Source organism: Haliotis rufescens, unplaced genomic scaffold, assembly GCF_023055435.1.
Source record: "Haliotis rufescens isolate VD_foot unplaced genomic scaffold, xgHalRufe1.0.p SCAF_134, whole genome shotgun sequence".
Taxonomy (NCBI): Eukaryota; Metazoa; Mollusca; class Gastropoda; order Lepetellida; family Haliotidae; genus Haliotis; species Haliotis rufescens.
The window spans coordinates 304340-318407 of NW_025963818.1; the positions used below are offsets into that span (position 1 = coordinate 304340).

Genomic DNA, 14068 nt, shown 5'->3' on the forward strand with positions numbered 1-14068 from the left:
TAAACTATTTAGCATGGTCGTAGCGTCCTTCTGTGTGTCGTGAGTGTGTTCATACGTTATCTGGTGTCATATAATATATAGCATAGTCCAAGTGCAGAGGTGTGTAATGAATGTGTGTATACATCATCCAGTGTCATATGATGTTTAGCATGGCTTATGCGCTCGTGTGTCACAGTGTTCTATTCATGCCCCTGTATTGCGTTGATAGCATGACACAAATGCAGGAACGTGTTGTTGCAGTTGCAATGTACTATACGGCATCAGGACGATTATTCTGTGATACACCAAATGGCATACTCATAATTCAGACTTCATTGATACATGTCAGGTTCCTTATCTCAGTATCCTTATCACAGGTTTAACAGTACATAGCTGATGAATGTGTATAACAACAGTTAAAGCGGGTATACGTGGTGACCCGAAAGAGCAGTTAGTCATGCAGTGACATAGCTAATGCCTACATGCATACTTGATACGTGGCTGACAACAGGGACGTTACCCGTTCGACAGGCTTTCTGGGGTGCATGTGACACATGCAGCATAAAACATTGTACTGTTCTCATGAGATGTTGGTGAGTATTGTATGTGATTTGTAGTCATATTCGGTTCATCTCGGACAGTTTGGGTGAGAATATTTTGAGCACATGCCTTGGCTTGGTCGTGTGATTGATTACATTACTATCTATCGGCAGTCGTGACACTTTTTATGAGTGTCAAGTATCAACGTGTACACACAACTTATGTAAGCGGGAGGCATTAGTCGCTGAGCGGCTCACAGTGAAAGTTCCAAATTTCACTATCGAGGTATAACACAGGTAACAACATTAGCAGAGAGGACCAGATTGTAATGCATGTTCAGCCATTATCATCAAGTGTTGACATTCTGAATTAAAACAATTCTTCCAGGATCATAAGGAATAAGGAATCTGCTCAATGCGAGTCCACTATATGATGTTAACCATAACACAAGCATTTGTTTTTAACTCACATAGTTTGGGAGAGGTTCTTGTGCAAGACATGATGATGGACACAATATGGCGTGGAACTATTCTCCATGACTCGGTGCACATTGTAAGTCGAGAGCCAGGCATTGTGATTTGTTTTTGTGTGGTGACAGTAATCGTTTACTGTTAGTCTTGTGCACATCATAAAATCTGAGTCAGCCGACAACACATTAAACATAGCATTTATGGCGTCAGACCACCCGTACAATATATACCATGATCTAGTCCTTGATATGTCGTCGCCGAACACAAAGAGTGTCTTTATGATAATATATTTGAAAATGTTAAGAAAATAGACCTTCGCATTTCTTCAAGGTAATATTATCATTACACTGTGGAGCGGACACTGTTTATTTTCAATGTGTAGAATGTCAGGGTTGTTGTCTTTGTGCAGTAGTCCTATCGCTTGGACCTCCAGAAATGAAGAGGATCCTGTGTTCAGAAGACCGAGGCAGGATTACTTCCTCCATATGATCATGTGAGAGGTCCCCCTTTGAACCACCATAACTCAACCAGTTAACCTAATCTAACAGAATTGCAGAGGACTTAGAAGTAATCTTTATGACATTCGATTGTTGATCCAGGATTTTAAACCGTCTGCTTTATGTCGTCACGAAATGTACCTTAAAAGTACAGATACTAGGAACTACCATTATTATCATAAATATCTCCATTTGACACTACCTGGAAGCATGTCATTCGGAAGGATTTATATGATTTTGGTTTGAGTGGCCACTTTTGTCATTTAATTTCATATTTTCTTCAATTTTAAGTCCAACTGTCTGACCAATATATTCCGGATCAGGGTGTCCACGCAAAGCAATATTTGTCTGTCACTTACTTTATTTTGTATCTAAAACGTGTTCCTAATATAGAGTCCCAGTCAAACAGTAGGTAGACCTTACACTTACTACACTAAAATATATAACACAAACCAATTGGTCTATCTACAAGAATATACCAAATTAAGACCAAAATATGATTCTTTACTAATGGTTCCAAGGATGGAGGCAAAGTTTGAAGTGTCACTCTCATTGGATAAGAAATGGTGTCTTCGAGAATTCCAGGTAATAATTATAGATTGAGATTGGCTGAGGCCAATGCAATTCTTAAAGTTGAATTTAAGCCTCAGGTACATTAATCTTTGTTTATTTGTTTGTTTGTTTTCCAGCTTTATGATGGCGGTCTGTAAATAATCAAGTCTAGACCAATTGGGATACGATTTCGCGTTAGGGATACGATGACATGCATCAATCAAGCCAGCGAGCCTGACCACCTCTTGTGACAAGCATAGTAGCCATTTATAACAAGCATGGGTTGCTGAAGATCTATTCCTACCCAGATGTTCACAGGTAAGGTATTACAGTGATCTGATATCGTCGACTGATGGTAAAACTGCCAATTCTCTTCGACTCATCTACCCACTAGAACTAGAAATGAATTTGACCAGTAAAACTACCTTATCTGTTTCATGTATATACATAGAGATATGTACATACACATTCAGGATGACTTCCAACTCCTAGCTATATTTCAGCAGCTCCATCCGTTGTGTGATACATTTCACTTCTTGTGAGGTACAATTGAGCAAGCTCTTTCCACAAAAACTTCAAAGATCGTTACATGGTGCCTGCTCAAAAGTTGTTTGATGAGGGTTACACCATTCAAGGCTTCAATAAAGCTTTTCTATAAGCTTGACTCCATATAATGTGGTGTGTTCTGTGTCCAGCTTCTTTTATTCTCAGCTACATGAGGAGTATACACATACACTCTTTGTTTTCTGCACACCTGGACAACTTTTAATTTCGTTGTGGTTGCATCAAACAATTGTTGTTTCATTGTTTAGATGTTTATGTTAATGGTTAATGTGCGATATCACTTAATTGTTTTTTTCTGATCAGTTACAGTCAACATAATGGCTGCCTCGCTGATGATATGGATTGCCTGCTTGGTAACTGCTACTGAAGGTAACACGTTGTGTGTATATTGCTGATTGAGTGTTTTTATTTGCCAATGTCCATACCTATGTACAATAATGTGTCATTTTAAATAATGTAAGATCAAAGAGCAAGCAAGAGCAACACAACAAGTTTGCAAGTTTTGAAACTTTATATCATACTTAATCATAATTACTTAGATCCCCAAATTAGATTTGATAAAAGGAAATAGCGTAAACAAGACACTTAAAACTGACAGACGAACTCGTCCCCAATTCAAAGAAAAAACGCTACTGAGGTTAAAACAAGTTCTTGGTGTTTGACACACTGTACCAATTGCCTTTTTTCCCTGAACGGGGAATATACCACTTTCAGTTTGCTAAGAATAAAATTTTGATGATATAAGAAAATCATCCAACAAATTTAACTTGAAATATCCAAGTATGCAATTATTGGGTAGCCCCTACAGGACTGCTACAGGGTAGGCTCACACATATAAGGGTGTGATCAGTAGAGCTGGAAGAATATCCATGTCCTACAGGAAGGCACTACAAGACTGCTACAGGGCAGGCTCAAACATATATAGGGAGTGATCAGTAGAGCTGGAAGAATATCCATGTCCTACAGGGAGGCACTACAGGGATGCCATTCTGCTTGGTTATGTGAGGCCGTATGCAGGTACTATCAGGGAACTCTGTATTAATACACATACTCGCACAAATAATATTAGCTAAATGCGGTAAGACAATCACGTCTTCATACCCTAAGTGTATCTTATTCATAGATTTCTTTTGACAACATACACTTGTTTAGGTACAATCAAACCGTTTCTCTCAAATCCAAATCAATTAGTACAAAATAGCCAAGGTATTATAAGTCTCGGGTATTTGTCAACGCCATTATTATCAGTTTTCAGCAGCTGTTGTTCGGGGATAGTCAGTTTTGTATATCATTCAAAGCCACGCAATTGGTAGACATTTCTTCAGGTATTATAAGTCACATTTTTATTTCTTTATACCTGTAGTGGGTCACGTATAACTGGTCATTTAATATACAACGTCAAGGCCAGAGAATAACCAGACTCAATGATACGATTCAGTTGGAAATAAACAGCAAAAATAGTGGTGACAGTTATCTGAAGGAGTCACTGAGAATCAATGAAGAGAACCAAGTATTCGCAATGGGTGCGCATGTCCTGACCTACTACCTTACCATGTTTCAATATCAACATGCCTATTTTCCTATTCACAAGACCACCAATTATAATACATGCAATATAACTTTTCAGCCAGTTCGTGCAAGGAAACCCATCACTGTTCAGACTGTGACGGTGAGACAGGGTATTGCCTCACTGAGTGTGACACTGGATATTACGGTCTGAGTTGCAAGTCTACCTGCAGCAAGAACTGTAGGAATAACACATGTGTGATCTCTAGCCATGGTAGTGCTAACTGCACTGGGGGTTGTGTGCCAGGATACCAAGGTATCAACTGCAACATACCATGTGACAGTCCAGCAGGTAACTGTACAGCATGTCCAGGTGGTTGTGATGGAGGATATTGTCAGCTGGGCTCCTCCTGTGTGTCTGGATGTGTAGCCTCTCACTACGGGTCTGATTGTAAGAACTGTTCGAGAGGATGTACCCCATGCAAGAGGTTGACAGGAACATGCGAAGAGACATCGGGTAAGTATTATTTTATGAAAAGTGTTCACAGTATTACTCCCCTAAAGGCTACAAACTTAGATGCACACGTGTCCATCAGAACTATTAAAAGTATACACCATATGATGGTGCACATTTAACACAATTTGCAAGGATGCCCCTCAAAGGAAGTATTTTATTTCTGTTCAGAAAAAAAAGTAACTACTTCAAAAGTCAAAATAAATCTCTGCTATAAGGTACAACTAAGATTAAGACTACATAGTCGCAATAAGGGGTAAGGCACCCTGTCCCATCCGTGGCACCCGTCACAAACACGTGAATCAAAGAATTGATTGCTTTGGTTGAAAGTGTTTAACCACAATTACCTTTGGTGAAAAACACATTGCTATGTTTATAGCCCTTCCGATCCCTACTTCAATACGTTTCTGTTACACCAGCCACTACCACTACCCCCCCCCCCCCCCCCCCCCCCTGCCAACCACGCCAACAACACCTTCCAACCCTATCGTTCAACCTACCCACGTCACCAATCCCTTCCAACCCTATCGTTCAACCTACCCACGTCACCAATCCCTTCTAACCCTATCGTTCAACCTACCCACGTCACCAATCCCTTCCAACCCTATCGTTCAACCTATCCACGTCACCAATCCCTTCCAACCCTATCGTTCAACCTACCCACGTCACCAATCCCTTCCAACCCTATCTTTCAACCTACCCACGTCACAAATCCCTTCCAACCCTGTCGTTCCACCTACCCACGTCACCAATCCCTTCCAACCCTATCGTTCAACCTTCCCACGTCACCAATCCCTTCCAACCCTATCGTTCAACCTACCCACGTCACCAATCCCTTCCAACCCTATCGTTCAACCTATCCACGTCACCAATCCCTTCCAACCCTATCGTTCAACCTACCCACGTCACCAATCCCTTCCAACCCTATATTTCAACCTACCCACGTCACCAATCCCTTCCAACCCTATCGTTCCACCTACCCACGTCACCAATCCCTTCCAACGCTATCGTTCAACCTTCCCACGTCACCAATCCCTTTCAACCCTATCCTTCAACATACCTACGTCACCAATCCCTTCCATCCGTATCATTCAACCTACCCACGTCACAATGCCCATGTTTCTATTCACAAGACCACCAATTATAATACATTTAATATCACTTTCAGCCAGTCCATGCAAGGAAACCAATCACTGTTCAGACTGTGACGGTGAGACAGGGTATTGCCTCACTGAGTGTGACACTGGATATTACGGTCTGAGTTGCAAGTCTACCTGCAGCAAAAACTGTAGGGATAACACATGTGTGATCTCAAGCCACGGTAGTGCTAACTGCACTGGGGGTTGTGTGCCAGGATACCAAGGCATCAACTGTAACATACCATGTGACAGTCCAGGAGGTAACTGTACAGCATGTCCAGGTGGGTGTGATGGAGGATATTGTCAGCTGGGCTCCTTCTGTGTGTCTGGATGTGTAGACTCTCACTACGGGACTGATTGTAAGAACTGTTCGAGAGGATGTACCAAATGCAACAGGTTGACAGGAACAGGAATATGCGAAGAGACATCAGGTAAGTATTATTTTATGAAAAGAGTTCACAGTATTACTGTCCTTAAGGCTACAAACTTAGATGAACATGTGTCGATCAGAACAATTAAAGTTGGCCCCATATGATGGTGCACATTAAAGACACATGTGCAAGGATGCCCCTCAACGGAAGTATTTTATTTCTGTTCAGAAAGAAAAGTGACTATTTCAAAAGTCAAAATAAATCTCTGCTATAAGGTACAACTACGGTTCAGACTACATAGTCGCAATAAAGGGGAAGGTATCCTGTCCCATCCGTGGCACCCGTCACAAACACGTGAATCAAAGTATCCATTCCACTAGTTCAATACGTTTCTGTTACACCAGCCATTACCACTATCCCTCAATCCAACCACGCCAACAATCCCTTCCAACCCTATCGTTCAACCTACCCACGTCACCAATCCCTTCCAACCCTATCGTTCAACCTACCCACGTCGCCAATCCTTTCCAACCCTATCTTTCAACCCACCCACGTCACCAATCCCTTCCAACCCTATCGTTCAACCTACCCACGTCACGAATCCCTTCCAAACATATCGTTCAACCTACCCACGTCACCAATCCCTTCCAAACCTATCGTTCAACCTACCCACGTCACCAATCCCTTCCAACCCTATCGTTCAACCTTCCCACGTCACCAATCCCTTCCAACGCTATCGGTCAACCTACCCACGTCACCAATCCCTTCCAACCCTATCGTTCAACCTACCCACGTCACCAATCCCTTCCAACCCTATCGTTCAACCTACCCACGTCACCAGTCCCTTCCAACCCTATCGTTCAACCTACCTACCCACGTCACCAATCCCTTCCAACCCTATCGTTCAACCTACCCACGTCACCAATCCCTTCCAACCCTATCGTTCAACCTACCTACGCCACCAATCCCTTCCAACCCTATCGTTCAACCTATCCACGTCACCAATCCCTTCCAACCCTATCGTTCAACCTGCCCACGTCACCAATCCCTCCCGACGCACACACCTCCTTCAACAGTGATTCTGCCACACCAACGAATACTACTATATCTCGACCATTTGATCCCTACTCCTATTTTCTGCCACATCACACACACACATGTAATTGGCCTTATTTCAAAGTCGGTTAGGTCTGCCGCATTTTACTATGAGTAAAAGTTAGCTGGTGTCTGGAATATGTTGCTGTGTCGTTTCTGTGTTGTGGTGTGGCTAAAAATGTTAAAAACTAGCAAACTTACCTCTTTGATGACTGGTTATTGGTGTGTTCTTTGTTGACAAAATGGGACATTAAATGTATCCTGAAGTACCAATGTGGCTGAAACACCTCCCATGTGAATGAAATTACTCACCCAGTCACATTTCCTTCTACTACTAGGTTTAAACTCAGACTTCGCCCTCACATATCTAATAAGCTTACAAACCCCTAATGTCTTAGACCTGCCACCCACTGCACGTCTTGCACCGTTGTGCACCTACCACTTCCCCATCTCTTGCACCTGCCCCAATCTCGTATGTGCCCAACGCCTATGCCTAGCCCCTAACCTAACCAAGAGCCCGTTTCCTACAGCCCTTATAACAGATATATATAGGGATTTCTTGTAAAATGTAAGACAAGCTGATTCATGTATAAACAGAGGACATACATCCTGGTTGACTGTGTAGTAGGAAAACATAAATCAGCTTGTCATAAATTTTACAAGAAAGCCCTGCAACAGTATTTACAAATCAACCTTGTTTTTCTTTGTCAGGTAATAACGTGGGACTGTTTATAGGACTTGCTGCTGCAGGTGTGCTTTTCATTGTAATACTATTCCTGGTTGTGTGCTGCTACAAGTATTGTCAACACTTAAGGAAAAACAGGTGAGTGTGCGAAATTCAGAAATATACTCAGATCCGGGGTCACAATATGTCCATACTTACCATAATAACTGACTAAAGTGGTCCCCATGTCATACTTACTATAATAACTGACCAATGTAGACAGACAACCATTGACATTGTTGGTAACAACCATTGAAATTGTTGGTAACACACACACTGTGATCCAAGAAAAGCTATGAGTATTCTAACGAGGCAATCTCCTTGCAGGTTTCAATACCTCACACCTACCCATGGCATACACATGTCAACGGAGGACACTGATGCTCGAGTATATGATTTCATTGATGAAGCAGAGATGTATGATCCGCTCACTGATGATAGACAAACCAGCCTATCACGTGACCTTGAACTTTCAGAAACAGCTGAACCAGGAACCACAACCCTTGACCTGTTAGTATGAAGGCGTTATAGCAAGGGTTTGGGCCCAAGAGGCTTTAGAAATAAGGATAACACATCTACCTCTTGGGGCTACCAAATCCTGAGATATCTACCTCGGAGGTCAGAGCATAAGGCTACCAAGACCTGATATATCTACCTCGGAGGTCGGAACATGAGGCTACCAAGAACTGAAATATCAAACTCGGAGTTCTGAGCGTGAGGCTACCAGGAACTGAGATATCTAGAAAAGAGCAGGAAACAGAAAAGAGTTGTATAATGTATATATATTGTATGTGCCATATCTGATATTTTGTTAGTGCGTTGTTGAGAGAGCGACATGGATTATTCAGATTCTATATTGGGTGTGAGCATTGTTGTAGTGCATGTTTATATATGTTTCCCACACACTGACGTTGATTACATATTTGCAGCTGTGCTCGTATTGTAATATTGTAATAGTTGTAATAGTTGTTACCCTGTCTGGCGCTCGGCGAAAAGGGGCTAAAACAAGCTTTCGTCGGCTCAGAGTCAAGGTACTGTGTCTTGGTTGGGTATTCATGTTAAGCTGTGGCATGGGATCCCAGTGGACTACTACAGTGGACTGGTACAAAAAGCGCCCCCCCCCCCCCAACACACACACACACACACACACACACACACACACACACACACACACACACACACACACACACACACACACACACACACACGCACGCATGTTCATGCTCGTCGCTATGTAAGTGCAATGATCTTGGATGCGACGTTAAATTCCATTTCACATCACCTTACTATTTATGTCGAGGTGTAAAAACGACATATGATGTGATGAAACAAGAAACAAAGAAACAAATTTACCAAACCAACGTTCATTCAACATAAATCAGTTTCTAACACAGAATTTGGGACAGGTGCTTAAACCGGAATGTAGTGGATGTTTATTTATTTATTTTCTTTTTTAACTGATTAATACTTACAATAAAGATCAAAGACAGACTGTCATGAAAATAATAAACAGGGACAACAAGCACGACCCCGTTCTTTTTCCGCTGACATAGTCCAGAACCTATGATATGAAGTACAGACAGAAACACGACGCTCAGCCTAACTATAGAGCACATATCATACTGCACGTTAGGGAACGTTATCGATGTGGTCGAGGGTTAGGTCACGTTGCCCTCTGTCATCCGTGTACTGGAATATGTTTGTGTTTTTCCTTTCAAGTCCACCTTGAGTGTTAATGGTGCGTTCGGAGTGACGCATGTGCGCGTTGGGTGTGCATTACATAGCTGAACAATATTGACATATAGTTATACATATACGTGTACGGGAGCACATCTTATGCACCATGAAAAGTCATGTTTAACTACAATTATGGATTGTCATAATCATGCATGCTAGTCACATGTGCAAACACTTGTCACAATTACCCATGATGACCCCGTCATTGCATGCATAAATTTCAACGAGTGAGAATTTCGTCACGCATTTACATTACACGTGGGATCGAGTCAGTTCACAGATTTTACATGACAGCTGCATAAAGTAACCTGAACAACGTTATTTAAGTTTTAAAGGTGGCCCCCGTTGTATAAGAGCCGACTCCAGTGTGGTTGATGAATTAACAATGGGTTACCTGTAGAACTGCGCGTCATTGCACCCCGACAGTGTTTAAGTTGTTCATGCTATCAACCACTACTTTGTCAGGAGCGAATGGCTGCGGTGTAAATCAACATTCACTTCGCCGAATGGATAACCCGGCAACGGACATTGATAACAGCAACAGCTATATGTTTACAGTTAACGTGTTCTACATTTGGAAACATGACAAGCGATAAAACAGAGATTTGAGCAACCATGCGGAAGCAAGTACTTACACAGTGAAGATAACAAACAGCACATAACTAGGCTGTAAATAATACGCCGTGCCGTGTACTCTAACACCGTCAAAATAGAGCCGAGATAAGACCAGGACTGTCTGCACTATTTCCTCCTCTATAAATAGAGTCAGCACACTGCATAGTGCACGGCGCATGCGTATATCGCACACTCTGATTACAGTGTTCGTTATAAGGAGGAAGTGATATTGAAGATCACAGTCTGTCACAGGCGTCAAGTTATGTCACCTGACTTTGCATGTCATGTAGCCTTTACTACACGTTAAATACTTGCATCGTCGCGGTCGTAGTGTGACCACATTCCTCAGGAATGAGTACAATCGTCCAGAGCAGACTGAGGTAGTGAGCAATTGATCAATGAAATAAGAAACAACAACAGCTCTAAACCAAACAAATATATTCATCGTTATATATTTTATTTCTATCAATCGCTTGCAATATTGATACAAGTATGTCTGACAGCAACGGGTTTCGTTTCCTGCTTAAACCTCGCCGTGGCCCCTACACACAGTAGGCGATGCACACGCTGTATTCAAAGGGAATACGCTTGAATGTAAAGATTCGGGTATCCGTGTTGATGTAAGGGTGGAGGGGTTGCGAGGGAAGTGAGGTGAATGCTTGAGTGGGGGAGGTGATTGTGTGTGGGGAAGTTGCAGGGTTGAGAGGGGGGGGGGGGGGGGGGGGTGGTTGGGGGGGGGGGGGGTCCAGTATTAAGTGGTCGGAGTTGCGGTGAGGAGGCTTGTGGTTGACTTAGAGGAGTGCGGGATCGAGTAGGGAAATGAATTAGCAAGGTGGGTGGTTGAGTAGTGGAGTTGTGGGATTGGCGGGACGAGGTACAGGGTTTAGGTGGAGAGTTTGAGTGGGCGATCTCCAGATTTGCCCACACAATTTTCACATTATCTTTTGCCCATTACCTTCATATTTGTTTTATGTGGGATTCGAGTTGAGCCATTTTACTTTTTCACAGTAATTACGGGGTATGAAATAATCATTTGGATCACATGTCCTCATTCAAATTTTACGATATTTCCAAATTGTTTCGTCTCCTGTAATGTGCTGTAGGATGTACGATATACCTACCTAATCTCTTATTATGGGGCACCTGTGGCCTAGTCCTATAACTATATGTGCAGAGTTGTCTCCCTTGGACACGCCAGCAACCTATGAATGTGGGTTCGAATCCCTGTTCGACAAGATCATGTTTGTACGTTTATCAGCACCTTACCCTACTTCAACAAAGTGGTAAACATTTACTATATGAACCAATTCAGGTTTTCCTCCCATATTCAGGTGATACGCCGTGAGGTGCTTCTGTCTGGGATGCTGTTCATTCGAATATAATAACGTTCCCCAGGGCGTCGCCAGACTCTCTCTCTCTCTCTGCCATCTGTTGTTATAACTGCACTTGTCTGAGAAGATTACTCTCTCCACTGCTGGTGGCACCACTGCTGGTGCAGTGTTGCCCCCTTCATGAGGTGGAAAATGAAAACGTGTCATGCATTCATGTTATTCCAACTTCTAAATGCTTATCCAAGACTCCATGGTACATAGTGTCCACTCGTTTTATCAATTAAACTCTTTCAACACAAGTCAACTAGAAGCTTTTACTGCTGTGTCACCGAGGTCCCAGAGACTCTTTGGTTATGGATGAAGCCAACATATATCAAGTAAAATATCTGCTTGTAAAACATATTTGCCACAACATGTTATACACCATTGGGAAGGTCCTAATCCTAATGTTCATGCTTATGAAAGTTATGTTTATCATATGATTTAAACAATGCATTTACAAAATAATTAAATTTGTTGTAAATAAAAATAATGTAAGCTCACACATCCACAACGTCACGAGTATGGACCAATGAAGCGAAAATATGATGATTTGCAGCAAATATAAGATTTCATCATATCCATGCATAAAACAGACGTCTCAATTCCACATTTCTTGACGTTGTAATTCCAATATATAGTTCAAGTATATCTGAGCTTTAACAAAGTTGACCCCAGGGCCGTAATGCACGCCATCCACGCTCCTGACTCCTTTAGTCATGTTGAAGGAATCAAACACAGAGACATTGAATCCTCCCAGGAGGTCCTCCATATATCTGTTAAAGACTTCAACGTGAGCATTGTCTGATGTTGGTGTATACCGTCTGTGAAAGAGACCAAAATGATGAAAACCTGACCATATCAACTTCGGCCAAGCCTCGTTCTCAAGCAAAGTGATAACAGTCATGGCATAATCTTTCATAACCAATTTATTGAAATGGTGCCATGCACCGGCACCGAAGAAGAGGAGAGACTTTGGCTTCCCCATAATCCGTTTGACGTCTTGTCTCATCTTAGGAACGTCGCTACTCTGTGGATAATGACGGAACAGCACTGTTACCGTCCCGTTGCAGAGTTTCGGAGTGTAGTCCAAATACGCTCGACAGTTACGGGTTGGAAAAACATACATCCCAGAACATTTTGTCTTAATGTCTGTAATAAAACCAAATATGTGTCAGAACGACTTCTTTTGAAAGGATTATTTAGCTGTAACTCAGTTTATTCCTCCTAACACAAGCTTGATTTATTAAGAATGAAATATGAAAATCACTTTGGTGGTTGCTTCTCATCCAAATGGTTGTAGATATATGTACAAATCTTGTACGTTTTAATTCATCAATAATAAGTACAGGCACCATGGAGGTACAATATTTATGATTGAATCATTGAAAAGAAAAAAGGTTTACATACCTGCAGGTGCATCGGGTCGAAGTCCGCCATATTGATTGTCTCCCTTGAGTATAATGATGACGGCAAGAAACACCATTCTGACAATGGAGTCCCCATAGAAGTGATAGGTGCCTCCCCGGAGGAGCTCACAGGCAGCGTTGGGTGAGAATGTTTTCACTTGACATCTGACAAGAACAGATCCTGATTATTCAGTATTATGGAGCATCATGGTTCCCTAATTTCCATTTCTAGTTATAGACATATGCTAAAATGTTAAAATGACTGGTCTTCGGTTAATCCATGTAAAGTTTAAACAAAATGTTTCTTGTCACTGTGTTACTGGGACTTCTAGTGGATATGGAAAGTGTTTTGGTTTTCGCTTGTATTTGTTTAGACATATACACATGCTCTTAATATAATCAGAATGGTACACTGGATTTCTTAAAATCATAGAAATGGTTTTGTAGCTGATGTTTTAATTGCAATTTAAAGCGAATAAAAACAACAACAAAACATTTCCATAATCACAGGGAATCTCTACTAAAAAGAGTCCGTTGTACGATTTCAACAAAATCATTAACATGGGTTAATGAATTACTATCAAATAGTGTAATCCCAGCAAACGTAACTGACTTGTTCATGTGAAAAAATAGCAAGGAATCACACGGTACAAGTCAAACTATGGAACTGCATCGGACATTGCATTCTTGTCACTGATGCATCAAATATCCTTCACACGTCTACCATAAAACGTTCACCGATGCCTTGAACGGTGTAACGATTTCAAACGTAAATTGGATGACGTTATTTTTATAGAGTGAAATGTCTACTGTGTTGTTCCCAAAGGATGTAGCTGAGCAACACAGATACAAGCGATGGCCGGACGATCGCATCCAAAAGCGGGAGAGATATGACAATCGGTATTGGGAGAAAAGTTTAAGGTAACTGACGTGAGGATTGTGAGCATATGCGGGAAATATCCACCTGTGCATATAATGGACTTGTC

The 14068-nt window shown here is 41.8% G+C and overlaps 1 protein-coding gene across 3 annotated transcripts; it reads left to right on the forward strand.

Annotated features, from left to right (window-relative positions):
• The first annotated feature begins 469 nt into the window (after positions 1 to 469).
• On the forward strand, positions 470 to 13230 carry LOC124117591 (multiple epidermal growth factor-like domains protein 10). 3 transcript variants are annotated; one of them, XM_048394935.1, is made up of 7 exons: positions 470 to 572; positions 2176 to 2356; positions 2906 to 2971; positions 4230 to 4625; positions 5791 to 6192; positions 7939 to 8050; positions 13090 to 13230. In XM_048394935.1, the coding sequence occupies exons 2-7, from the start codon at positions 2347 to 2349 to the stop codon at positions 13226 to 13228; spliced, it is 1125 nt and encodes a 374-aa protein (XP_048250892.1). In that variant the 5' UTR covers positions 470 to 572; positions 2176 to 2346; the 3' UTR covers positions 13229 to 13230. The 3 variants fall into 3 exon arrangements, with proteins under 3 accessions (XP_048250892.1, XP_048250891.1, XP_048250893.1); XM_048394934.1 differs by lacking the exon at positions 13090 to 13230 and adding an exon at positions 8279 to 9072; XM_048394936.1 differs by lacking the exons at positions 4230 to 4625; positions 13090 to 13230 and adding an exon at positions 8279 to 9072.
• Positions 13231 to 14068: the final 838 nt, after the last annotated feature.